General features: G+C 38.7%; 1 protein-coding gene across 2 annotated transcripts in view; it reads left to right on the top strand.

Moving 5' to 3' along the window:
- The window catches only part of PAH (phenylalanine hydroxylase), a 49,572-nt gene extending 22,121 nt beyond the window's left edge, over positions 1-27,451 (top strand). The window contains exons 4-14 of one of the 2 annotated variants that reach the window (XM_072146386.1): positions 9,169-9,246; positions 12,016-12,104; positions 13,758-13,825; positions 16,139-16,335; positions 17,862-17,997; positions 20,326-20,395; positions 20,479-20,535; positions 20,963-21,058; positions 22,234-22,367; positions 23,087-23,202; positions 23,976-27,451. In XM_072146386.1, coding sequence (XP_072002487.1) covers positions 9,169-9,246; positions 12,016-12,104; positions 13,758-13,825; positions 16,139-16,335; positions 17,862-17,997; positions 20,326-20,395; positions 20,479-20,535; positions 20,963-21,058; positions 22,234-22,367; positions 23,087-23,202; positions 23,976-24,019 — 1,085 coding nt within the window. In that variant the 3' untranslated portion in view covers positions 24,020-27,451. The remainder of the gene's footprint in view (positions 1-9,168; positions 9,247-12,015; positions 12,105-13,757; positions 13,826-16,138; positions 16,336-17,861; positions 17,998-20,325; positions 20,396-20,478; positions 20,536-20,962; positions 21,059-22,233; positions 22,368-23,086; positions 23,203-23,975) is intronic. The other variant, XM_072146387.1, reaches the window with a different exon arrangement.
- The last annotated feature ends 535 nt before the right edge of the window (positions 27,452-27,986 follow it).

Here is a 27,986-nt window from a genome sequence, read left to right on the forward strand (position 1 = left end):
AATATCCAGAGGTCCGTTTGTAACTAGGGGTCGTATGTAAGTCGAGTGTTCTTAAGTAGTGGACCGCCTGTACATAGCTTTTATCTGTTAATTTTAGTCCTTCTAATATAGTATACTGGCATATTTTTACACTTTATATACAAAAATTGCTTGCAGATTGTTTACTCTCTGATGTTAACATCACCGAACAATCTTTACCACTTGATGGTTCAGGTCTGGTTATGATTAAAGAAGCTTTAATGGGCTTGAGGGTTGGTAGCATGCTACAAAATCTATCTATCTTTCTATCTATCTCAGATACCACTGTTAGATATCACTATTAAAATCTGTTCTTGGAGCTCAATACTGTATAGTCAGTGCAATGCAAATCTAATTGCAAATCTAAATGCAAATTGACCTTAAATTGACCTAAAATGGTTTGACTGCTTAATGGAACCCTTTTATTCCCGAAAAATCTCTGGATCTAGATCATACATTTCACCAATATGACTTTTTGTATGTATTTTTAACATATGAAAAGGTTCAATTTAAGTAAAATACATTTTTATTATTTTTACAATATTTGAAAGATAGTTCAAAAATATCTGTAACATTGGGAGAGAGAAGAACTGGACCGCACATCCACCCATTATACAATGATCTATTGCCACTTGGCCACATTTACAAAAGGAACTCAAGCTTCTTAGTGACATTTTGATCAAAGTGTACAAGCCCACTAACCACTTCACGATGACCTTGTTGTAGTTCAACGCAGCAGCGGCAAGGACCAAGACCCAGTTTCCCCCCAGCACCCATTCTGGCAGACATAGCCCCCATGGCTCTGGGCCCCAGGTCCCCAACAGCACCGCACCACAGAAGCAGCAGACACCATGCAACACCACACCATGTGAACAGGACTAAAATGCTCACTATCAGTGGCGTAACTAGAAGCTGATGGGCCCTAGTGCAAGGTGTGTGCCAGGCCCCGACTATAATGTATGTTTTATAGTACTAGTCTTCTTATTTCGGAAAGTGACAATTTATGGGCCCCCTAAACCTCCTGGGCCCGGTTGCGATCGCACCCTCTGCACCCCCTCAAGTTACGCCCCTGCTCACAATGTGTGAACAGGTCTTGAATACTCACTGGCTGAGAGGAAGTAGGCAGCCCCTACATGCAGTCTCCTGCGAATTTAAAAACACCTGGGTCAAAATGGGACGGACTGCTGGTACCAGACAAAAAACTAAATAAATGAGGGGATAGAATAGTACTAAATCAACCATCAGTGATCCTTAGTAGATTTCCTTTAAGAGAGAGAGAACTATTTTATATTGAATTTGGTGAAATGAAGACTAATAATACAAAAATCGGAGAGGATGGTAGGTTAAATAACTCATGCTTTGAGTTTTACATTCAAATCTAGTTCACACTGGCTCATTATACATACAGGATATCTAACATGAAAGGACAAATATGTTTACCAACTATAGGGAATAAAACACGGAAGGTTACATTTAACGCAGCTCTCTTATGTTTCTTTGAATTTGAAGGGATGTCCAGCTGTTCACCATTCTTGATCATAAAACTCAGAATGCAATCTGTTATGCAACTGCATTTCTGCTTAACTATTTTGCCGCCAGATACCATTACAAAGTCACCGGAAAAGCTCACAAATTATCAGTATCAAATTTCTAACACATGCAAGCATCGCAAATAGCAGATTTCCAAACAAAATAATTGTTGATAAGTTATTCAACATCCAAAAGGATACATTATTTTATGATCAAGAACCTGCCATAGTGAGTCAGCATGAAAATAACAATTGCTGGCACACTTTAATTTAAAACAATAATTACTTTGTTTTCTTTTTATTCTTTAAGAGCTTTAATTATTTTACTTGCCTTTATAGTTCGTAAAAATATAAAAGGAAATCTGTCATCAGGATTGCACATTTAAAAAAAAAAAAACATATACTCACCCTCCGGTGGCCCCGATGCGCAGCGCTGCTCCCCCCATGTCCGCGCGGGTCCTCTTTTGTCTTCTGTCTTCTGTCTTCTATCTTCTTCTGTCTTCCGCAGGGCGCCACCATGCCCTTGCCGGCCGGAAGGCGCATAGTATGACGCGGCCTCTGCTGACGTCATACTATGCGACTGCCGGGAGAAGAACATGGCGACGCCCTGCGGAAGACAGAAGAAGATAGAAGAGGACCCACGCTGACATCGGGGGAGCAGCGCGGACATCGGGGGAGCAGCGCTGCGCATCGGGCCACCGGAGGGTGAGTATATAAGTTTGTTTGTTTTTTGTTTTTTAGTGCTGGGCTGGCTATTGACTCGTGTATAAGCCGAGTTGAGGATTTCCAGCACATTTTTTGTGCTGAAAAACTTGGCTTATACACGAGTATATACGGTACTTTTAAAAGTGAGTGGAACCAGTAATGTTAATTATAATAGAAGATTTAATTATTATTAAAAAAGCTTTGGAATCCTGTCATTAGGTGATAATGTATAATCATGTACACAAGTACCCTTTAAGCAAAATAATTATCAAAAGCAATGCTTTTTAACCTTTTCTAAGCCACAAAAACAATAAACACTGATCAGAATGTTACCAAAGTACAACAAAAACTTCAGTTTGCTGCACATTATAGAAGCCCTTACACACTTTCTGCAGCAAAAATATACAAAAAGTGATGTTGCTGTTCTCTTTTTTTTAATTAAATAGTCTTGCCATAGATACAGTTATATTGAAAAATTTCATTTTTTTAAAGGTGTAGTTAAAAAAAAAATGAAACAGAAATACGATAAAATGTAAAACCATAGTAAACATAATAACATAATAGTTTTCTGACAAAGAAAAAAACCACCACACTCCATACTTGTGTGAAAAATGAGAATTCTTTCTACTTTTATTGACACTTTGATAAGTTTACCAATGTTGTCCTGCAAATTTGTGATAATTTCCACCAGAAAACTGTGTACCTTGACTTTGGCATACTTGATAGAAAACACATATTTTATATACCATAACTCACATACAGTTGGTTTTAATGTATAAATAAATGAAGGATAGGCTCAAAGTCTTTTACATTAAGTTATAATATCATTTCAAGAGACTAATAAAGAGATGGTTAAGACGATGTTAACTGTGACCTGAGGTCTGGACCAGTGACAAGGACTTTCATTTAGTTATCTAACATAGCCTATCAATTGCCAACTGAGCAATTATATCATTTTTGACCTCTGCATTAACTTGGTTACGACTTGGGTGTTCAGGATGACTCATAAAATGCCCCTTTATTCTGAAAAACCAAATCAATATTTATTGGTGAAGAGACAACAAGATGTCCTTAGTTTTCACTGGAGGTCAGTGTTAAACCATCTACTGTGCTTGATTTATAACTGGGCAGGAAGAGAGGCAGTCTGTCTAGAGTCAGTCCACTATCTTACAGAATGGGACTTATTAGGAAATTCAATTAGTTTTGATTTAGGGTGTGCGACACGGGCGGCATGTCTCATTTTATACTGGAGCTACCGGCCAGGATATTTTTAGAAACAGAAAAGAAAGATTTCATTGTCCTAATATAAATAGTGTTTAATAGTGGGATCCAGGGTCATAAATAGCAACAAAAAGATAAGTGGATTTTATCCTAAGTGGATTATATGCATTATAATATGTGCTAAATAATATACTTACAGACTTACAGATTAAATAATATGGGCTTAGAGTGTCATGCCATTGCCAGGGGTTTCAAATTTACATGGATAAAACCACCTATTGCCCATATTCTTACTAGGTTTCCTACATAAATGTCCCAGGTAGACCCCTGTACTACTTTCCATGGCATAGTAGACATCTAATCTCCACACAGATTCATTTTCTAGACATCAAGCTAAAAAAAGTACATCATTTATACTATTAACAGGATTACTATGTGAAGTAAAGTGTTATAAGGATTTTCTAAATATAATGACGACCGATCAACGTGACTTTTATGAATGCCATTTTGTAAACCATTACAGCTTTAGAGATACACTCTTTAAAATGTTACATTGCTTTAAAATAAAGTTTTAAGGAAACCTACCATTTCAAATGGTAGGGGTAAGCTGTAAATACCGAGCACCAGCTCAGGGTGAGCTGGTGCCGGTACTTACTTTCGTTAGTGGTATAAACCGCTGTATCGCAGTTTTAACACTTTTTAAACTTTATAGCAGAAGCTGCTTCAGCGCTGCGTGCGCACGATCGAGCGCACACCTACAAAGGAAATGCCGCAGAAATTGCGCACGCATGGTCACGCAGCGCCGAAGCAGCTACAGCTATAAACTTTAAAAAGTGTTAAAACCGCGATACAGCGGTTTATAACACTAACGAAAGTAAGCACCGGCACCAGCTCACCCTGAGCTGGTGCTCGGTATTTACAGCTTACCCCTACCGTTTGAAATGGTAGGTTTCCTTTAAAGGAAGAGTCCAACTTTAAAGTGGTTGAGCAGGATCATTTAGTTAGTAGCAGCTTCTGAAAAATACCTGTCCATGCCTCTCTCTTCATCTCAGCCCTCATCTCTTGTCACTTCTAGTCTCTGTGGCCATAGGTGGCTGTGTCGGACTGGCCCATTAGAATACAAGCGGATCCTCCGGTGGGCCCTGGTTCAACCCAATACTGAATCCCAAAGGATTCGCAGTACACTGTCTTTTTCCTGGGAGATAATCAAGGGTGGGCTCACAGATTCATTTTCTCTAGTGGGCCTTAGGAACCCCAGTTCAACACTGATAGGGGGCAAACACTACTGAGGCTGGTGATAGGCCTCAGCACTCCTGTTCCACTGGACTGGAGCCAAAGAAAAAAGTAATTTTGGGTTCTTTCACATTACTTTTTTAAGCCACTACCGGTAGTACATTAGATTTAAACCCTGCTCATGTGAGCAGACAATCTAAAAACACCAGGGCACAGATGCAAGAGGTCAGGAAATAGAGCAAGCACAATGTTATAAGAGAAGCTGCGTCATGAAGGAGCTCTGGTAACACTTACCATAATCCTTCTGGCTCATTAGCATAAATTTAAAAGTTGATTTTAGAAGGAAAGAGACAATGAATAACAAATATAAGAAGATTACCACAGTCACGATGCCTGGATCTATGTATCCCTAATTTATCATGATGGATTTTGAGAGTAGATTTCCTTTAAGGTGTTAAATAAATCTATTGTCTGGGTTCCACATTTTGCAAATCTGGATTCATCTGTATTCACGCACAAGGTGCATTTCCTCACTATCATTTGTAGGCTACCTGAAGAACAGTTCTTCTCATGCAACAAACTATGACAAAATGAATTTGCCAGTAATTTGTTTTATGGGTCTAATATATTGAGGGAACTCAATACATGTATATACAACTAGTATGGAGGCAACACATATCTTACACGCTGCCTTCAGTATTTCTCTGTCTGTTCTGGTCACATAGGTTATATCACTAACATCAAAACACTTCTGTGTTGTCCTGTCTCGTTTTCTTCTACCATTAACCTTTAATATATTTCAGTAGAATGAAACGCTTACTACAAGGTCTAAAATGTAGTCACACAGTGCCATCTAGTGGCTGTATTTTAAATCAACCCTTAATTTGTGTGTTGGTGGTTGCTAAAAGAATAAGAATAGCTGCTAAAAGAATGCATTCATACTATGATCTATAGTCTGTGTCAGTGTCAGTGTATGTGTATGCAGTATCAGTTGATAAATTGATGAAATGTTCATGCTTTGCAACGTCATTTGAAAAAGTATTTAGTGCTGGATTTAATGCAAAAGTCAAATATCTGAAATAGAGATATGTTACATTTGAAGCTACAGCCATGATTAGATACACCAGGTTTTTAAACAGAGCCACACTTTTTTGTAAGTTAATAAATACAGCACCTGAACCCAGTTCATTACATAAAGCCACATCCAGAACCCACCTAAATACATAAAATAAAATCCAGCTCAGTGTAAAAATGATTGAGTATTGAGTGTAGAATTGTGAGCTCATGTGCAAAGGCAGCACTTACTGTATATCCAATTAGATCGGATCGGAGGAGTCTCTACCATCTTCTTTCTTTACCTGGATTCTATTTCAGCTTCTTTCACCCACAACTCCACTCTGCAGATTTGGCAACACAAAGACCCACATTTAAGGGTTTGCACCAGTTTTTGGTCTGACTTTGCACTAAAGAAAACATGCAAACTGCTTGCACATGTACAGAGCCTTGATAAAGTCTTCAGCCCCCTTGAACTTTTCTACCTTTTTCCACATTTCAGGCTTCAAACAAAGATATAAAATTGTAATTTTTTTGGTGAAGAATCCATAGCAAGTGGAACACAATTCTGAAGTGGAACAAAATTTATTGGATATTTTAAACTTTTGTAAAAAAAATTTAAACTGAAAATTAGGGCGTGCAATATTATTCAGTCCCCTTAAGTTAATACTTTGTAGCACCAAATTTTGCTGCGATTACAGCTGCAGGTAGCTTGGAGTTTGTCTCTGTCCGTTTTGCAGATTGAGAGACAGAAATTCTTGTCTATTCTTCCTTGGAAACAGCTGGAGCTCAGGGAGGTTGGATGGAGAGAGTTTGTGAACAGCAGTTTTTAGCTCTTTCCACATATTTTAAATTGGATTCAGGTCTGGATGGTGACTTGGCCATTCTAACACCTGGATATGTTTATTTGAGAACCTTCCATTGTAGATTTTGCTTTATGTTTGGGATCATTGTCTTGTTGGAAGATAAATCTATGTCCCAGTTTCAGGTCTTCTGCAAACTCCAATAGGTTTTCTTCCAATTTTAACCATTTTCCCTGTCTCTGCTGAAGAAAAGCCGAAACCATGATGCTCCCACCACCATGTGTGACTGTGGGGATGGTTCTGGCTTTAAACTTCCCCACAACAGTATCATGGACCGGCCTGGTGTGTCCCTTGGTCTTCATGATGCTCTCTGAGCTTTAACCCCTTCAGGACTGCTCCACATAAATATACAGCAGCTTTTACTGTCACAGATTGCAGAAAGAAGGTTTTTTTACGCCATGACAGGAGGCAAATTCAAACAGTTATATATCCTGAACCCTGGCATCTAGAAACACTTTCTGGTGTCAAATTAAACAGGAGAATTTAATATGATATAGGAATTGTGTATGGATGCTTCATGCAGCCAGAGATATCCACCCTTAAATTTGTACTAAAAAAGTAGATTTTTATGTACAGCTTTCTATTGCCTATTGTAACTTTAAGAGTGGATATCTCGGGTTCCGTTGAGACGAATTTTCTTTATAGGTGCAAGGGTTCAGGAGACAGAGGCATTTGAAGTGTCCCCGCTCCAGCCTGCCAGCTGAAGGCAGAATGTAGAATTTGCTGCAGGAAACACTTTCACTTTTCATTATTGTAGCAATACATGCACCCTCTGCATTGGTAGCGGAACCTGGGGAAGGGTGATGGAATACTGCTGAACATATTTATAACATAGTTTAGTAAAAGTTACAATGTAATTATTAAAACTATGGTATCAAGATAAAGTCTCACATGTCTTGAAAAAAAAACAAAGTTAAATTTGTTATGATATGTAAAGCTTTTCCAGAGATATTGTCATTTAAAGAATTGCATAGCAGAACGTCAAAAATTGACCTGGTCCTTTATGCACCAATGACCATTGGTCATGAAGGGGTTAAAAAGAACCCTGAGACTACCACAGAGCAGGTGTATTTATACGGAGACTATTACACACAGGATTATATTTATCATCATCAGTCATTTAGGACAACATTGGATCATTCAGAGATCAGAGACTAAACTTCAGGAGTGAGTTTGCTGCACTGAAAGTAAAGGGGCCGAATAATATTATTATTATTATTATAAATAAATTTCATTCCACTTCACAATTGTGTCCCACTTGTTGTGGATTCTTCACAAAAACAAGATGCACCTAAAGCGGCATTTTAGTGCTTAGGCGGCCCGTGCGCCACAATTCTGTCCAAAGTGCACCACAATCACACCTGCGCCGCACCCATCATCACAAGTGGCCTGTGTGATTGAATAAAACTGTGGGATATTCCTTAATGAAGCACCCATGCTCCGCTGCAGCAAGTAAGGGTTGGGAGCAGTCAGTTCCCACCCCTGATTGGAGTATCCTCACGAGTGCTGGGTAAATCTTCTTGTTAAATCTTCAGGATCTACTTGCTGAAGCACATGCACCGAGCGGTAAGAGAATAGGAGCCGATTCTGTTTCTATTACAGTTTTTTGTTCATCAGTTTCTTAACGTTTTTCTGCGCTTTCCAGCTTCATTTTGATACACACTTTTATATGCCAGACCTTAATTTTCCTTGGTAAATGTGGGTAGTGCTAAAATATAAGAAATAACTTTTCTCTCATTTATTACAATGTGCTATTTTCTTTGGTGCCTGTGCGCAATTTCTTTGCCTATCCACAATCTACATTTCTGTGTCCAAAAAACTTGGTTCTACAAAACGAATAACAAATATGATTCCCCTACTTTCCAACATATCATATTGCTGCAACTATCTCTAAGGATGGATTACACCTGTCAGATATTCATGAAATAAGTAATAAATATCAGATCAGTACTGGACTGACACTTTGGACCCTTACCAATCAAAAGACTTCTGGAGATGTTGGTCTAGGGCCATGTTTTCTGCAAGGCAGCTCAGCTCCTATGGCAGCCCGGGGCCCAATGTCCCTAGTAAGGGGCGAGGCCAGTATCTTAAATGTGGATTTTTTTTGAACTGTAAAACTCTTTAAACTAATTTGCAGCTATGTATGTTTTGATTTTACACTTTTTCTGTTCTACGAATATTTTTAAAATGTATTTATTTAAATTTGCCAATAATGAACATTAATTAACATTAATTGTATTTAAAATGATGTAAGGAACAAAACAATGCGATAAATGTAAATGTGATATAAAGAAAATCATAGAATAATTCCAGCGTGCACGTTAAGATTCCTGCAGCAGAATTTTTATTTGTTATGTATATGTGGATGATATTATGTGCATAATATATCATTGGACATTATATCATTGCATATAGGGTATCTTTGTTATGTCTGCTTTATATCAATTGGTAATTGATTTGATCCATGTTTTTCTGCTTTACCCTTCTCATTCTTACATGTGCGCTCTGTATGTCTATCTTCCCGTCCATCCTGTACTTGATTTCAGGTACCAGCTCTGCTTTTCTGCTTTATGACAGTTTGTCCCCAACATCATCTGTGCTGCAACAGAAACATGTGACTGCAAGTGAGTGATCTAAAGGGTGCAGGAGCCATCAGGGATGGCTTATTGTCTCATGATACTGTGTATTCATTCTTCAGTATAACATATGTCCTATTTAATAAATATGAGTTAAATGGGTTGTCCACTTTCAGCAAATAATTGATAACAAACAATTTTCCAATATACTTTCTGTATCAATTCCTCATAGTTTTCTAGATCTCTTCTTGCTGTCCTTCTATGGAAAGCTTCTCTGTTTACTTCCACCCGGGTACACCCATGCTCCGCTGTGTGCCTGTCCCCGTTCCCCTGCCCGGACTTACCTCTCCTGGCTGTGCTTCGGGTCCCGGCGTGTAGGCCGCGCGCCTTCCAGGCCGCGCGCTCCCACTGCTAGGGCACGGACTTCTCAGGATTCTAATGAAACTTCCAAGGTTTCCACACCTCACTTCCCACAGCGGTTCCTGTTGAAGTGATTGCCCATCAGCGTTTCCAGATGCTCCTTTCTTCCAGCGTTTCCAGACGCCTCCGTGTTCCTTCAGCGTTTCCAGACGCCTCCATGTTCCTTCAGGGTTTCCAGACGCTTCCATGTTCCTCCAGCGTTTCCGGGCACCTCCGTATCTCCTGTCTCCAGCGTTCCCATATGCTTCAGCCGTGTCTCCTGTCTCCAGCGTTCCCATACGCTCCTGGTGTGTCCTGTCTCCAGCGTTACAATATGCTTCCTCCGTGTCTCCTGTCTCCAGTGTTCCCATATGTTCCTGGTGTGTCCTGTCTTCCAGCGTTTGCAGACACCTCTGTGTCTCCTGTCACCAGCGTTCCCACACGCTTCCTGCTGTGCCTCCCAGGATTCCAGTACAGCTGTGTTTTCAGTCCGTGACAGCGTTTCCAGTGTTCCTCCGTGTTCCTGCTGTCATCCCAGGCTTGGACTGTTTCCTGCATACCCTGTACCTTGGCTGCCACTGGGCCGCATACCATCTCCCGTGGTGGTCCAGAGGGTCCACAGACTCCTCCCTCCGGACTCTTCCCATAGAGACTTTTAGTTCCTGTTGTCTGTGTGCCCCGTTACACAGTGGATAGAAATCTGTCCATGGTCATGTGATGTCACACAGGTGTACAAGTCGTTATTATCATGCTGCTGTGATTACTTTCTGTGATAATAACGGCTTGTGCACCTGCATGTCCATCACATGACCATGGTCAGATTTCTGTCCACTGGAAGTGAATAGAGAAGCTTTCTATAGAAGGACAGCAAGCAGAGATCTAGAAAACTATGAGGAATTGATACAGAATGTATATTGGAAAATTTTCCTTTTACAAACAATATTAATTATTTGCTGTCCGCCCCTTTAAATGTTTAATATAAAAAATATCTTTGGGTTTTTAATACATTACATTGATCAGGTAAGCTTCCCAAAATTGTCATATACCTATATCAAGAAAGTCCAACTTATAATGGATACATCCCTCTCTGGCACCACAAAATGGAGGTTCATTATTCACTCCATAACTCTTTAAATCATTATACAGTAAGTTTTAACTGCTTCACAACAACACACAATGGGTGTGAATGGTCCATAGTGAATGGTTTTGTCCAAAACTAACATGAACATATCCATGAGGGGAATCCACTACTTATACCTACACCAGTGCCAGGCGCCCAGTCTCATCCTTACAGTGTTTTCTGCAGTGTATTCACCTCATGGATATGTTTTTTGTAGGTTGTGAACCAAATTATGGACTATTCACATAAATAATAAACATGCTGATATGAAGCCAGTCTAAGAGGGATACAAAGATTTTTAGATAGAGTATACAATATTGATTCTTTTACCGGTAGAAAATATACTTTATAGTGACGGTATGTAATATTCCATGTACTGGGAAGTGGGCAAAAATTCCAAATGCAGTGAAATTGGTGAAAAAACACAGTTGCGCCATTTTCTTGCAGGCTTGGTTTTTAAGGATTTCACTGTGTGCTAAAAATAACATGTCTCCTTTATTCTTTGGGTTGATACAATCATGAGGATACCAAATTTATATAGGTTTCATTGTGTTTTAGTACATTTTCGATACAAAAAAAAGAGTTAATAACTTTTTCATACTTCAGTGTAGGGGGCTCTATGTGAGGTGTAATTTTTTTGTGGGACGAGTATATGTTTTCACTACTACCATCTTGGAGACTGTCTGACCTTTTGATCACTTTTTATTACATTTTTTTATGTTACAAGTAGCAAAAAGCGGTGCTTCGACCATTTGGGCACTGTTTCCCTTACAGGGTCCAATGCCGGTAATAACCATGATTATATTTTGATAGATGGGGTCCTTTGGGATGTGGCGATATCTGTTACGTTTTTCATTTTATTTGTTTATTGCTTTTTATATCAAATGGGGGTTATTTCAACTTTTAGACTCTTTAACCCTAGCTTGTCTGATCTATCCTCCGATATACTGCCATACTACAGATTTTGCACATGATCTGTAACAATCTGCCACTAGCACATTTTAACAGATTTGTATAAATGACACAGTCTCGGGTCTTATAAAGTCCTAAGACTGTCATGGCGACAGACTGTCCCTGTCACTGGGAGTGGGGATCAAAGTCAATAGAGAGGCTCCCATACAGCTAACACCCATCATGTATGGAGAAGACTCAGCCCATGAGCCCTCTCCATACAACCTTAATGGACTTGTGACAATTTAAGGGGCTAAGCTGTTAATTACACAAATTTACATCAACGTCTGCATACAGATATATGAACATGTTCTTATTTATGCCATTTTCTGATTGTCTTTATGTAGTCCCATGGTTTCCAAGAACGATTCAAGACCTTGACAAGTTTGCAAATCAAATCTTGAGCTATGGAGCAGAACTGGATGCAGATCATCCTGTAAGAAAGTATTTCTATAACTTGCTATTTCTATTGTCTTTGACTCTTTCATGTTCCCTCCCTACTTCCTATCTAATCAGCTTAAATTTGGCCAGAAATTCTGTCCTGGCAGAATTAAAATGTTTCTTGAAAGGTTTGGTAAACTTTAAGATATTACAAAATTATTTTGGAAATAACTTTCCAAAAAAAAAGTAAAGGGGAAACAGGATAACCCAAGTGTTTCTTGTAAATCTTTAAGCCAGTTGTGGATTTATTTATATTAATTTATAGCATATCACCATACTATAACAAATAGATATTTTCACAGTAATACTTTTTATAGTTTTTATAAATTTAGATGCAGACAGACGTTCAGTATGTGCCCACATTTTTAGTGTGTACTATAAATATATATTCCAATTCAGGACAGGGTTATGTGCATAAGGCTGTACATAGAGGATCGGTGTCCTCTTGTAGTGGTTGGGGGCCATTTTTTGGATCCCTGGTTATGTAAATGATATCTACAACACGTCACAGTGGAAGCCCCATCAAGACACTATTACGCACCTGCCTTGTAGGCTACATTTACAATTCATATGTGTGAGACTGCTCTCATCTGCTGGGTTATAGTCTGGGCTCAGGTGTGCTTTATACAATGGAAGTTTTTTCTTTTGTACAATGAACTATACAGGAACTTCCAGCGCTAAAATTGTTTCTATTGCTTTAAATGATTAGGTGTAATTATAGATAATTGGTCACTTGCGCTCTGGTTGAATCCAATATGCATAAGGCTTTGTATGCGCTGATTCATCATGTTCTCTGTAATATTTTCAAAAGGAAAATAAAAGAGATGAAAAAATAAGCATTATTACACCCCTTTGTCATTTCCTCATCATTACATAGCACTTGTCCCTTTATCAGTCATTGATATTAACTAAGCCTTTGTCCTGATGCATATTAATAGACTTATTTCAATATACGTCTTAGTCTCAGTCTCTCTCTTCCAGTCAGTCACTGATATGTTCCCCAAAAATGTATAATAATGAATCTTTGACAAACATAAAGGGATTTCCCTTTATAAACATAAAGGATGCCCCTGGGCATTTTTGCTAATGTTGAGTATAATTTTAGTATAGGTTATCAGTATAAAATTGATGGGGGTCTGACATCCAGAAAGTAATGGATTATATAATGGGCGCTTTGGACGGCAGCCCGGGTGCAAGGAAGGAGGGGGGGGTCATGGCCACATAAATCACTCACCAGGTTCGATGCTACTTCTATTGTTAACTTGCATGTATGACCAATACTTCTCTTATTCTGAGGGCACTGTACAGTACCATTGTTCTTATCCTGCTTGTATGTGCATGTACCACTATTATTTCGTATATGTGGCACAGCATATAGCTTACTATTCTCCTCTTGTATACATGGATACAATCATCACTACTACTCTTATTGTGCATTTTCCAACACTGAGCTAACACTAACCAAATCAATATTACTTTAGTACTCACCAATTCTTTACCCAAATATCTAGTGGTGCTCACTTACTAAAATGTCATCATTATAAAATCCCATTAGGGCCAGAAAGACTGTTTAACTTGTATCACTATGTGAAATTAGAATCAATTGCAAACTTAAATGTGTAACAAATTTGAGTTTTTGTCACTTTAGGGGTTCACAGATCCTGTATATCGAGCCAGGCGTAAGGAGTTTGCGGACATCGCATTCAATTACAAACAGTGAGTTTTCTTTGTCTATGCCATTCTAGAAGATATGTCCCCATATTATCAACAATTTAATTTACATTAACCACAACATTCTCAAAAATTCAATTAAGAATAAGAAAAAAACAACTTCTCCTACATAATTACATAACACTGAAAGACTTATGCCAAAGTTGACATAAAAATCAATTTCATTTTATTGAAACTTATTAAGAATATACATAAATAGAATATGGACCACTTATATATTACAAGATGAAATAGTATACACTAGTATTTAAAGGGAACCTGTCACCACATTTTTCACAAATACATCTAGTTGCAGGTTGCTATAAAGCCCTAGTAACTAACTGACACCCTTCTTTTTGCTAAAAATGGTTCCCCTCAGATTCCCATATATTCAACTTTATATTTTACCTGGTATCCATGGATATCTATAGCAAATTGAAATGGGGTTGGCCTCCTCAGGCTGAATCCTCAGCAGCTCATCCCCATGCTTTCTCTTCACTTAGCAGTAATGTCATATGACCAGGGTGACATCATTGCAGGTCCTTTAGCCTCCTAAAATTACCAAACTAAACACCAAGCATATATTTCATTAAATCACAGCAGCCTGCACAGGGAATAGTAGAAGTCCATGCAGGCATGCTGTGATAGTTTGGTGTGGTCAGATATGTGCATGGGGTACAGTTTGCTTATGTTAACAGGCTAAAGGACCTGGGGCGATGTCACCCAGGTCACATGACATTATGCCCCCCCCCAGCTCGCTCTTTAGATTCCCTAGATATCAAACAAGTTTATAATTATGATTTTATGGGAATGTATGGGAAACTAATTTTAGCTAAAATAAGGGTGTCAGATAGTAATTAGGGTACCTGCCACTAACTTTTTTTTTTTTTTAAATGTGGTGACAGGTTCCCTTTAACCACTTCTGGAGAGAGCTCACAAGCTGACTTTTCTCTATACACAGCGGGTATCAGCTGTAGAACACAGATGAAACCTGCTTCTAATTGCTATGGTAAGTGCTGGCACCGATCACGGCAGTTAACCTGTTAAGTGCCGAAGTCGAACCCAGCCGCAACACCTAAAAGCACTGTCGGTTGGCGCCCCTGGGAAATCAGAGGGCGCCGATTGGTTGCCATGGCAGCCTACACTCTCATAGAGACTTGTAAGACTGCCATGGATCTTGATCTCCTATAGCCTTAATAAGGTAGTATTACAGTATATGATATGAGTAATCAGACTCTGCAGGGTTAAAATACCCTAGTGGCTCTGAAATAATACAAAAATTTAAAATATATTTAAAAAAAATAAAATAAAAGTTTAAATCAGCCCCTTTCCCTAGAACACACAAATAAAAAATTAAATCATAAACTTGTTAGGTATTGTCATTTACCAAAATGCCTGTCCCCGGTATACATACAAGATAGGTTCTGTAGGTTTGTTCTTAAGTTGAATTTGTATGTAAGTCAGAACTGTATAGTTTATAATTGTAATTCCAGACAATTTTTTTTCTCTGTGACAATTGGATTTTAAAAATGTTGTAGTGTCACCAGAACCAGAATTAATAATAAAGCTTCATTGGAGACACCTTAGGCTTTAATAAACAGCTATAACAGTTATCTAAGGCTACAGTAAAATAAATTACTAATATCCAGTGGGCCATATGTAACTAGGGGTCGTCTGTAAGTCGGTTGTTCTTAAGTAGGGAACTGCTTCTATTAAAATATAAAAAATATTATTCCCGACAGTGAACACCGTAATGGAAAACAGTGCCAAATGTCCAAATCAACACTTTTCTGGCATTTTTCCATCCATAAATATTTGAAAAAAAAATGATGCAGGTAATAAATGTGCAGGTCTTATAAGTGCAGGTCTACATACTATTTAAATAGGAGGAGAAATTGACTGCAAACCTCAACACATAGAGACATATTATCTTTCTTTGTACAGGAAGGCTTATTGCTAGTTACAACTATAGGCAATCCCCGGGTTACATACAAGATGGGTTCTGTAGTTTTGTTCTTAAGTTGAATTTGTATGTAAGTCTGAACTTTATATTTTACAATTGTAGCTCCAGACAATTTTTTTGGGTTTCTGTGACAATTGGATTTTGAAAATGTTGGATTGTCATAAGAACCAGGATTAACAATAAAGCTTCATTACAGACACTTTTGATAACTGTTATAGGTGTTTATTTTAGCCTAAGACTAAAGTACAGTAAATTACCAATCAACCAGAGGTTGACCAGAGGGGTCATATGTAAGTGTGGGACCGCCTGTATTTGAATTAAGTAGAATTGAATAACAGACTTTTTTTTCTTTTTAGTGGTCAGCCTATTCCACAAGTTACTTACACAGAGGAAGAAAAGAAGACTTGGGGCACAGTGTTCAAAGAGTTAAAGTCGCTGTACCCCACACATGCGTGCTATGAACACAACCATGTGTTTCCTCTGCTCGAAAAATATTGTGGCTATAATGAGAATAATATTCCTCAGCTAGAAGATGTCTCCAATTTTCTGCAAAGTATGTATTATCATATCTCAGATCTGGCAAAACTGTGATGGTTGAGATTCCAGCTTGTTGATGTGGAACTATTAGGAGTGGAGAAGCTTCAGACAGATACATAGGGAGAGATTTATCATTGCTTCTATACCAGTTTCCGGCCTATGCCTCTTGTTGTATCCGCCGGGGGTGGGGGCGTGGACTTTATCATTCATATAGGGAGATGAGGGAGGGGCCAATCTATTATTGAATATTCCCTTCTCAACTGCCTTTACACAGGAAAATCCAATTTGTGGAAGCTGGAGGAGTGGCCAGAGAAATGATTGATGAGGTTTAATGTAGATCAATGTAAGGTGATGCACTCGGTCCATAGAAACAAAAACTACAATTATGTTCAAAACAGTCAATTACTTGGTAAAACTGAAGCTGAAAAAGACTTGGCGATATTGGTGGTTGGTAAACTTAATTGTAGTGACCAGTGCCAGACAGCTGCTAATAAAGCAAATACAATTACGGGATGTATCAAGAGAGGGATAGATTCTCATGAAAAGGACATAGTTTTGCCCTTATACAAATCACTGGTTGGACCACACATGAAATATTGTGTCCAGTTTTGGGCACCAGTGTATAAAAAGGACATAGTAGAACTGAAACTGGTGCAGAGCAGAGCGACCAAGATTATTAGGGGAATGGGGGACTAGAATACAAAACTTGGGATTATTCAGCTTAGAAAAAAGACAGCTAAGGGGAGACCTCCTTACAATATACAATTACCTGAATGGTCAATATAAGGATCTCTCCAAAGATCTTTTTATACGTAAGCCTATGGCCAGGACAACGGGGCATCCTCTGTGCCTAGAGGAGAGGCAGTTCTATCATTGCCATAGACAGGGATTCTTTACTGTAACAGCTGTGAGAGTTACAGGAGAGGCCTGGATGCCTTTCTAGACAGCAAAAAAATCATGGGTTATGGGGAAAAACATTGATAGTTCATGTCAGTGATAAGACCCCCACAGATCACAAGAACGGGGGTCCGAGGTACCTTTGTGGGACCCCTTACTGCTCCCCGAGGTGAGCGGAACAGAATGGACATACGTGGCCATATGCTCTGCTCATCTCGGGGAGTGGTGAGGGGTCTGTGACGCTCTCATCATTGAGACTCCCACTGATCAGCAAGTTAGACCCTATCCTATGGTGGGAAAGTCCCTTTTAAGGTTGGGCTTTATTGACATGCGTTTTTTCCAATCTATTATGATATGATACATTGACTATGATACTGGCAAATGACCACCGGTGTGTGATAAATTTATCCAATAGTATTTTAAGGAACTTGTACAAGAATTTACATATTTTACATATCAATAGATTTTGTTGTTTAATAATAAAGTACTCCTGTCCTTTACTATATGAATTAAAATATAAACTGTACATTTTGACTAACCCTTTGAAAATGAACATCAAGCACGTAAGATTTCACCTTGTAGATTTTACAGTGAGCTACTCATGTACAAGCTGCACATTTATGTATTTCTTTATATTCCATGAAGCTTGTACTGGTTTCCGTTTACGTCCTGTCGCTGGTTTGCTGTCTTCACGGGATTTCCTGGCTGGTTTGGCATTTAGAGTATTTCACTCAACTCAGTATATTCGCCATTGGTCAAAACCCATGTATACACCTGAGCCGTGAGTACATTTCCTTCAGTCCTCCAATTCCAACTCCTATTGTCATTGTACTAATGGAAAAAAAAATTAGGGAAACTTAAATAACAGCATGTCATGAAATCATGGTCACTTAATTGCATCAGGATTAAAAAACTAAATTTGCCTGAATTTTGTAGGCCTTACCCAGGTTCATTACTTTCCCATCTTATTTTTAAGACGTGGTGTAGTGTTAGTATAAGTTTAAGAATATCACTGGTCCTGAGCTGTATGTCTAGAGTTTTTAATCTAAGGTTTAGTGCATGAAAACAGTAATATAATAAAACTTGTTACATCGAAACTATAACATAATTAAACTTACAAAATGGGGACGGACTCAAAACCTTCTTACTACATAGATACAGAAAAGGAACCAAACTTACTACACAGAAATGTTAGCAGAACCAAGATTACTACATAAAAACGTCATTGGAACCATAATTACTATATAGAAACCAGCACCAAAATCACTACAGAGATATAGGTCCAGTACCAAGATTACTACATAAATATCTTAACAGAACAAAGATTACTACATAGATATGTTACCAGAAACAATTTTAATACCTAGATATAACACCATAATAAAGCTTACTATGTAAATATTGTACAAGAACAAAGCTTTTTACATATGTTCCCAGAACCAAAGCTACTAAATACATATATTACCAAGCATACTATATAAAAAGGGCATCAATACCAATCTTACTACATAAGCAAATAACCAGAAACAGAGTGAGATAGACAGTGTTAGACAGTGATAGACAATGATAAATATTTAAATATGATGTAGCAGAAGACTTTTTCCATGTAGCTTCCCCTCATATCAGAAGATAACAGGAAGACACAGCATGCCAGAGACGCTTCAGAATTGTGAGTTTATGAGTTATATCAACACTTGCTGTAAATCTAGTGACTGATGACACCTTTGACCTTTGACATCTTCTTCTACTTGTCAGCCATGTGTGTCCACTTCTACTTGTCCGCCATCTCTGTAGAAATAAAATATTAGCACTTTCTTAACACAAACTTAATAAAGTCCTGCTGCTGCCATAGAGATCACAATTATGTCCCTAGAGTAGCCAATATAGTTGTAGTGCCCTCACAATAACCAATATAGTCACCGTGCCCCCACAGTATTTAATATAGTAACAGTGTTCCCAAAATACCCAATATAGTCACAGTGCCCCACAGTATATATTATAGTACCTTTGCAACCACTGTACCCAATATAGTCACAGTGACTTCACAGCAGCCAATATGGTACAAAACTGCCACATTAGCCAATATAGCAATTGTGTCCCCACAGTAGCCATTATAGTAACAGTACCTCCATAACAGCCAATAAATTAACAGTGGCACTACTGTATCAATTATAGTTATGATGCCCCCAAAGTGTCCAATATAGAAACAATGCCACCACAGAAGCCACAGTAGCCAATATATTTCCCCATAGTAATCAATGTATTAACAATGTTTCCATAGTAGCCAATATAATAACTGTGTCCCAACAGTAGACACTACAGTAACAGGGCTGCCTAAAGTATTGAATATTGTCATGATTCCCCCAAAGTAGCCAATATAGTCACAGTGCACCCACAGTAGCAAATAGTCACAGGGGCACCACAGTAGCTAATGTAGTTACAGTAGCCATATATTAGCTAATATAGTCACAATAAATAGTCAAAAGTCACAGGGGCCTCTAGAGTAGCCAATAGTAACAGTGTCCCCTACAGTAGCCACACCACAGTTGCCCCCAGAGTAGCTAATTCACAGTCCCCTCATAAAAGCAAAGCCTCCGTGCTCCCTCATAGTATATAAGTCACAGGGCCCCCTCCCAGATAGTAGCCAAATCAATGTGTCCCCCTTGTTTAATTTAACCATCTCCCTCTCCCCAAAAGTAAGAGTGCCCTGTTAAATACTCACCTTAAACCTACTTTTCTTCATCTTGGCACCTGCACCACATCTCCTCCTCTCAGGTCACCAGCAATTGGTTTGTGAGATGAATTTAGAGCAGCGGAGCTGAAATCTGAGAGCTCATTCTTCCTGGTCTTATCCCACCTCTGCAGATTATGAAGGGAAGGAAGGGGGGCTTGATACTTGAACTCTGCAGGGCCCAGGCCTCCTCTCTTTCCAGGCTTCTGAACAGGGCCCCTATGATGGCAGCCCTGTTTCGGAATGCTGGATATTGGGGATAGTTGTATAATAACCACATGAGAATATATGGTGAAGGAGGCACCCTAATCGGAGCAGTAAATGGGAAGATGTAGGAAACCTGCCATCCACACATTTTTTTCTGCCTTTGCTTTACAGTGATATTTGCCATGAGCTTCTCGGACATGCACCCCTTTTTGCTGATCCAAGTTTTGCTCAGTTTTCACAAGTAAGAATTGCATATTACTATACTTAGCTTTTTTAGTTCAAAGTACCTATTTCCCAATAACTTGTTGTTGAACATGTTTTTAGGAGATTGGATTGGCATCACTCGGGGCACCAGATGAATTCATTGAAATGTTGGCTACGGTAAAACACAACATTTGGATTTTTTAAATTAAAGATATCATATCTGTTGCACATTGTCTCATGAAACTTAACAGGTTTCTCAATTTTTTATAACCATTTCTCTACATATATTCCTATAATTTCATTGATAGTGGTGTTTCTTGTCAAACCTCTAAAGCATATGTGTCATGGAGATGCAGTGTATTATATAGCAGATTGTTCTATTTGTATATCTGCTGTGAAAAGTGGTTGGAGTACCTACATGCAAATATACCGATAAGCTAATTCCTTCTGTGCCATCAGTCCACACATGTAGAAATGTTACAGAATTGTTGTATGGAACTATTCTTTATGTATAACACTGCTAGTGCTGTAATAACAGGTACATAGCACCCAGGTATCTGAGTCACTGCATATATGTCTAATGAGGTTTCTTCCTTATCACAAGGTATACTGGTTTACTGCTGAATTTGGACTTTGCAAACAAGGTGATAAAGTAAAGGCTTATGGAGCTGGACTTCTTTCCTCATTTGGAGAATTACAGGTGAAGCATCTGCTTATGTCCTGAAGATTTCTTTTCATTTTAGTTTTGAGTTTATAAATTGAGTGTATATGTAACAAATTTGAACTAGACTTTATTAACTAATTTTGCATTATTTTATTTAAAAATGTCCCCACACATCATCCTTTGCAATGTTATAAACAAAGTATTTCTAAGTAGAACCAAGACTCAACGAACATAATATATGTCTATACAAGCAGTATGACCTCATGACAATCTCTGTGCTATAATGCAAAGCTACCTGTAACATTGATGTCCGTTCACGCTTCAGCGCCATCCTCTGTCTGAAACATATTTCAGAAGATGGGTTCTGTCTGTCTCCAGGCGACTTTTTTCTGAGCTGCAGTAAAGCTAGCTATGGTAGAAAGATGCCATCTCAACCCACAATCCTCCCCTGGAACGGAACTCTGATATCTCATAAGAGCATTGTCTGCCCACTTCCCACTATCTTCTAAGTCTTCTTTGGAGATTGCTTGAATTTTAATTTTTTTGATCTTTTGACCATAGCTCGACTTCTGACCATCCCTCTGTCTCTTGATTCTTTACTGCATTGTCTTTCACTATACTCAAATAAAAAGATTTAGTGTTGGCAAGATGCATAAAGACAAAAATGGCCAATAATGTCCAATGCTCATAACTTACCTCCGAAAAGTAATGGAGGTTCAAGAGACAGAAGACTGTCTATAGAGCAGGACTGCATCTGCCATGAAGCAGAACAGCCATTTGTAATGTAGCCCGAGTCGCCCACCACAAGTACCGACCATGGCATGTCCATACTATGTCAGATCTATCAATTGCATCTGTGCATTTAAGACACAGATGTCATTGGTATGCATAGCAGCACAGAATAAACCTGTTTGCCTGATGTGATCACATGCCCATGCTGTCACGGGTGCTCCTGTCAAGTGTCCACCACCACCAGCCCTGACACCTGCAGGGTCCCATTCTGTATTTGTAAAAGCTAAAGCATGATGTAAGGGGTTCCAGTTGCCCTATTCACTTACAGTGTAAAAGTTTGCAGCAGGTTTTGTACATTTAGAGATATTTAGAAAATCCACAGCACGCCCCATAGACAAAAGAAAAGCCATAAATGTTTGTTGTAGTCTATTGCAATACAGATTCATTTAACCACTGATTTCTGCTTATGATTTCTACAGTATTGTTTAACAGACAAACCAGATCTGAAGCCATTTGAGCCTCAGAAGACGGCTCTACAGAAATACCCAATAACTGAGTTCCAGCCTGTTTATTTTATTGCTGAAAGTTTTGAAGATGCCAAAGAGAAAGTGAGGTGAGACGCTTAGGAGGATATTGAGATGTGTATATATTATATCCCATAAATAAATATATGAAATTAAATCCTTGGTTATGCCATTTTCCAATATACTTTCTGTATCAATCCCCCCCTAGTTTTCTAGATCTCTGCTTGCTGTCCTTCTATAGAAAGTTTCTATGTTTACTTCCAGTGGCTAGAAATCTGTCCTGGTCATGTGATGTCACACAGGTGCACCTGTGTGACCATGATCAGATTTCGGTCCACTGGAAATACACAGAGGCTTTTATAGAATGACAGGAAGCAGAGATCTAGAAGACCATAAGGAATACATAAAGTATATTGGAAAATTGTATAACTTTCATTACACCAACACACGGAGGAGGCACCGGCATATGGTAGCGGCCACACGGATCCGTGTCTCTCCAATAACATCAAGAGGCCTAAGCCAGGCAAAACTACCAAAGGTTCGACTTGGCATAGTTTTGCTTAAAATCCTGCTAACGAAAGTTTGAAGGTGTTTCAAAATTATGCAGGCCAAATTTGTTGCCCCTCCACATCCACATGGCTTGGAAGTGGCTTTATAATTGTAATTGTTTTCTAACATTAAGATCTTTGCCCAAGTAGATGTCCTTTGCTCAATGAAGAGGCATCAGTGTTTGGTCTTTAAAGATGCACATTTTTTCATTTTTAATCTCTGCCATTTATATAAACTATAATGTTTGGTCATTTTACAGGAAATTTGCTGCCACAATTACTCGACCTTTCTCTGTGCGATATAATCCATACACACAAAGCATTGAAGTGTTAGATAATGTACAGCAGTTGAAGAATCTAGCTGACTGCATTAACGGTAAGTGGTCAATGAATTTGAAATAGTTATTTCTAATGATATCAAAATACATTGCAGCAAAGTATGGTTATAAGAAGGGACAGATTTATCGAAGTAGGAGTCTTCTCTTTTCTGCCTAAAATTCCTTGCACCGATATTATAAAGGTTTTTAGAAACCTATTGTCAGCACCTGTCCAGCAAACGCGCAACCAAAACCAGGCTTGGTGCTAGCTGACTAGGTAAGTAGTGGCGAACTCAGCCTGCGACGTCCCTGTGGGCTAAGGCCCTGCCTAAAGCAGATAATCCGCCCTGGTAAGGGCGAACCCACTATCAGGAACCTAACTGACAGTCCCTGAGCGACCCTACAAGATGACAGGGAAGGCTTACTAATGGCCCTTAAGGTCATGCAATAGGGGGAAAATGTGGATAAAATGCAGAGTGGGAGGAACAGGTTAGATATTAATTTCCTTCTCTGGTCACTATGTTATAACATTTTCCATCACTGAACTATAAAAAATACAAACAAAAAAAAACTGAAATACTACTCAGTGTTGTTACATAAATCTTTATACAGGCAGTCCCCGGGTTACATACAAGATAGGGTCTGTAGGTTTGTTCTTAATAACTGTTATGGATATTTATTGTAGTCTAGGACTAAAGTACAATAAATTAGCAATATCCATTGGTCCGTTTGTAACTAGGGGTCGTATGTAAGTCAAGTGTTCTTAAGTAGGGGACCGCCTGTATATATTATATGTAGATGCTGCTAATAATTTATACTGCTTCCTCTGCAGGTGAAATTGGGATCCTTTGCTCTGCTCTTCGGAAGCTTGAGTGAAGATTTTCTCTACTTCCACTTACCACCTGAACACAATCTCCAGCAGAGAAGAAATAGACTAACATTATAATCTATGTGATATTGCCATCATAGCTCTCATATGACAACCGCATGATGTTAATATAAGTACATGTGGAAGGAATAGTCTCATGTTATCCAAGGAGACACTCATGGGGAATTATGCAGGGATGTTAATAAAATTTGTAGCATGTTTTTAAGATATTTTTTTCAGCTTGAAAAATATACATTATTTTGCATGATTTACTAAAGTATCAGCTAATTTATAATAAATATGATGGATCAATTACTACAGATTAGTACGTAGGGAGCTATCCATTATACCAGTGATGGCGAACCTATGGCACAGGTGCCAGAGGTGGCACTCAGAGCCCTTTTTGTGGGAACCAAGGCCTTCACCCAACATAGAGTTTGCCAAACAGGACTCAAGGCTTCCTGTGGTCCAATGCAGCCCAGGACGTGCCATGCCCACCGACATTTTAAAGCGGCATCCTTGGCTTCCAGGGCTACACGAGGAACGAGAAGGTGTAGAAAGAGACAGATTATTTTTGGAGCTCCTGCTCTGGGAACTCTGATTCTTCCTTTTCAGGGGACCCTGGAGAGAAGCTACAATCCAAATTTCTTCATCTTCTTTCTATTGTATTGGTGAACACAGCACGCTAATACGATTGAAACCTGAGATTGAGCAGGGATCAATAAGTTACTGCTTGAATTGTCATGTTGGCACATTGCAACATATAAGTGGGTTTTGGTTGACGTTTGGGCACTCTATCTCCAAAAGGTTCACCATCAATGCACTATACTGAGATGTAGTTCCAACATATATTTAACAATGGCAATTACCACTGGGATGACTCCCATATTTTTGCTTTCTTTGTGTCCCTATACTCCCCTGTAAATATACAGTACATATAAAGACACATTGGGGCACAATTACTTACCTGTCCCGTCGCGATCCCCGCTGTGCGTTGTCCGACGAGGGTTCAGGTCTGCCGCGTTTCACTAAGATCATGCGTCCAATTTCCTGCATGTGTTGCTTCCCCCCGCTGAGGTCCGCCGGAATTCACTATCTTCTTCATGGTGCATGTGAATGCTGATCTTGCGACACAATTTGTTTTTTTAAATTTTGCAGTTTGTCCGAATCAATCGGGTTGTCCAACGTCCACGCCCCCCGATTTGTGCCGCATGCAAGCTGGCACAGATGCGCCACAACCCAATTGCGTGCGGCAATAACCCGGGGCAATTCAGGGCAAAACGGTGAAAGTCGGGAAACCTGATGAAAATGTGCTGTTCGGACCCTTAGTAAGTGTGCCCTTAGTAAATGTGTCAATGTGTAAATGTGAAAATTCATGGGATCATGAGAGCTCATAGTGACCCATTGAAAATTAAACACCTATCTGCTTTCCTCTGCTTTTGTGTCTCTTCCTATGGTAAGACACAAATTCCTATCACAATTGCTTCTTATAATAAATGTTTCTGCAATCCTGTGTACATGGTTATTGATCTACTCATCTGCTCTATCATTGGTTGGAGACTGACCTTTTTAGGGTGGAGGATTTTTATACATAGCATACCGCTAGGAAGCTCCTGGTTCAGCCAGTTGCCTTACAGTTTGTTAAGTCTTTGAAAAGATGGAAGGTTACATGTATGAGCATCTGAAACACTCAAATTAGAATACCAAGGGCAGAACATTTCACATCTTGCTGAATGGCAGGCCGGGGAGTTTCACAGAGACCCCAAGATGTCATGGGAATGGATCATGGCCCCCTGATGATGTCATGATGGCACCAATCGCGGGCGTTAGTGGCAGGTGTTTGCTGCATTATACCGCAAACACCCGATATGCATGAAATGGACTGAAGCAGTAAGCCCTCTTCATACATCGCTAACCGCACCATAACTTTGGGAAACAGCATGGTAAAATAAAGGACATCTATCAGCAGGGTAAAAGATTGGATGCAAAAAAAACCTGTGGGGCTCCAGGCTCCATTAACATCTATGGTGCTCAGGCTTATTTTCATACAGTCCTTCATCCTGGTGGTAGATGCCCTTTAATGGATTAATATTAATATCTTATCAGCAAATATTTTTGTGATGTATCCATAGAACCTTCTTTAAGTAATCTGCAGCAGTTTTCCCATTAAGGACAATCAGAGTTTCTCATGGTAGATGCCTAAACTTACTTGGCTGATATAGTTTTTAGGAACAGGTGTTCTAATTTTCAGGAATTGCATGATGCACCTAAAAAAGAACATATGAAGATTTTCTAATGAGTATCGTGGCAAAGACTTAATAAATGTGCAAACCCTCATTCTATGACGTTGCGGGTTCCACCCACTGATCTACACAGAGCTGGTGATGTTGTCGGTTGTCTGTGGATCAGCGGGCGGGACCAGACTCAACTTCAGAGAGTGGGGGCATGCATATTTAATTAGTCTTTGGAATCATGAGCTACTCTGGCGATATAGTCGACTTTTCCAGATCCATCCTGCAGTTCCTGAAGATAAGAAAACTTGTTGCTGATACTAGAAAATGTATCTACCATCAGAAATTCAGATAGTATTTTTTTTGTGTTATTGAGGTAGGAGAATGAGTAACAGTCAAAGCCGTCTATATAGAGCTCAAAATTTGGTTTCATTACCAATTTTTGTGCACAGTAATAGCTTTTGCCTTATAGTACCTTTACTGCAATGCCATAGCCTAACAGAAAATCACTGATAACCATTGTAATATTAGCTAAAATGATAGCTGCAGTACATATGTAATCATCATAATATATAGTATCATTAATACTGTTTAGTTGATACACTAATATATAACATGTCTTATACTATAAGTTTATATTGTTTTATCCTGTATTGAGAACCTAATTTTTGGCTATATAGAAAGTATTTTTATTAGGAAGAAACATACAGTAGATTCTATTGCTATTGTCACATTTTAATTTAAGAGTAGTAATTGGAGAGATCCGTCCAATAACATGGTAGATATGTGTAATTATAAGAGTATTATACACTGTGTGACTGGTTCACAACTCATTCATCACTGAAAATATGTCACAATGTAACACTAGGTCACGTCCAGAGACAAGAAATGAGTGTTTCTTGTGTATCTCTGCTCTGATGTCCCATCATTACTAGTGGAGTTAACATTTTATACTGGCCAAACCCAGGGAAGACATTATCCTATTTACATAGGCCAATGCAAAGTGAATGTGTTGCTAATAACGTGTAATCACCATAACATCTTTGTGTATACAGAAGAATATGTTGCTAATAATCTTGCATCTTTTGTGCCACATCTTTTAAACTACATTGATACCAAAGAATCTCCCAATTGTAAATTGTGAAATCAAATATTTTATAACATGTAATGGTCTTTATTCATTAATAAAACTCTATAATAATAAACAGAGTTGGAGTGCAATTTGCCTATTTTATGTGTACAATTCAGTGTGTATTGTATTGTGCTTTTTTTCCCTATAACTTGTGTGGCAATAACATATTATGCAGAGCTGCACACAGGTGGCCCCTGCTCACAGAAACTACTTTTCCTGAAACACTAATTCATTTTTTAAGTCATTTTTGCAGGAAGTCATAATCCCTTTGTCTTTACAAATGTATATACACATCCATATTATTGCTGCACCATGCAGCGATGACTAAAAGTTTCATATACTGATATTACCATAACCATATTAAAACCCAATCTGTGGCTCAAAATGAAAAAGAAAATTGTCAAACAAAAGTGATTATACTTGGACATGAAGTTATAGTTCTTGGACATGAAGTTAAACTTATAGTTTTGAAATTCTGGAAAAAATTTCCATATGCATGGGGGGAAAATGCTCAGTTATTTTGCTTAAAGTGATATTAAAAGTCATGACTTCAATGCTCTGATAACTGTGCCACCCAGGGTCCGCTCCAGGTTTCAGTAGGCCCCTGGTTGA

The sequence above is a fragment of the Engystomops pustulosus genome, chromosome 4 (genome assembly GCF_040894005.1).
Source record: "Engystomops pustulosus chromosome 4, aEngPut4.maternal, whole genome shotgun sequence".
In the NCBI taxonomy this organism is placed as follows: domain Eukaryota; kingdom Metazoa; phylum Chordata; class Amphibia; order Anura; family Leptodactylidae; genus Engystomops; species Engystomops pustulosus.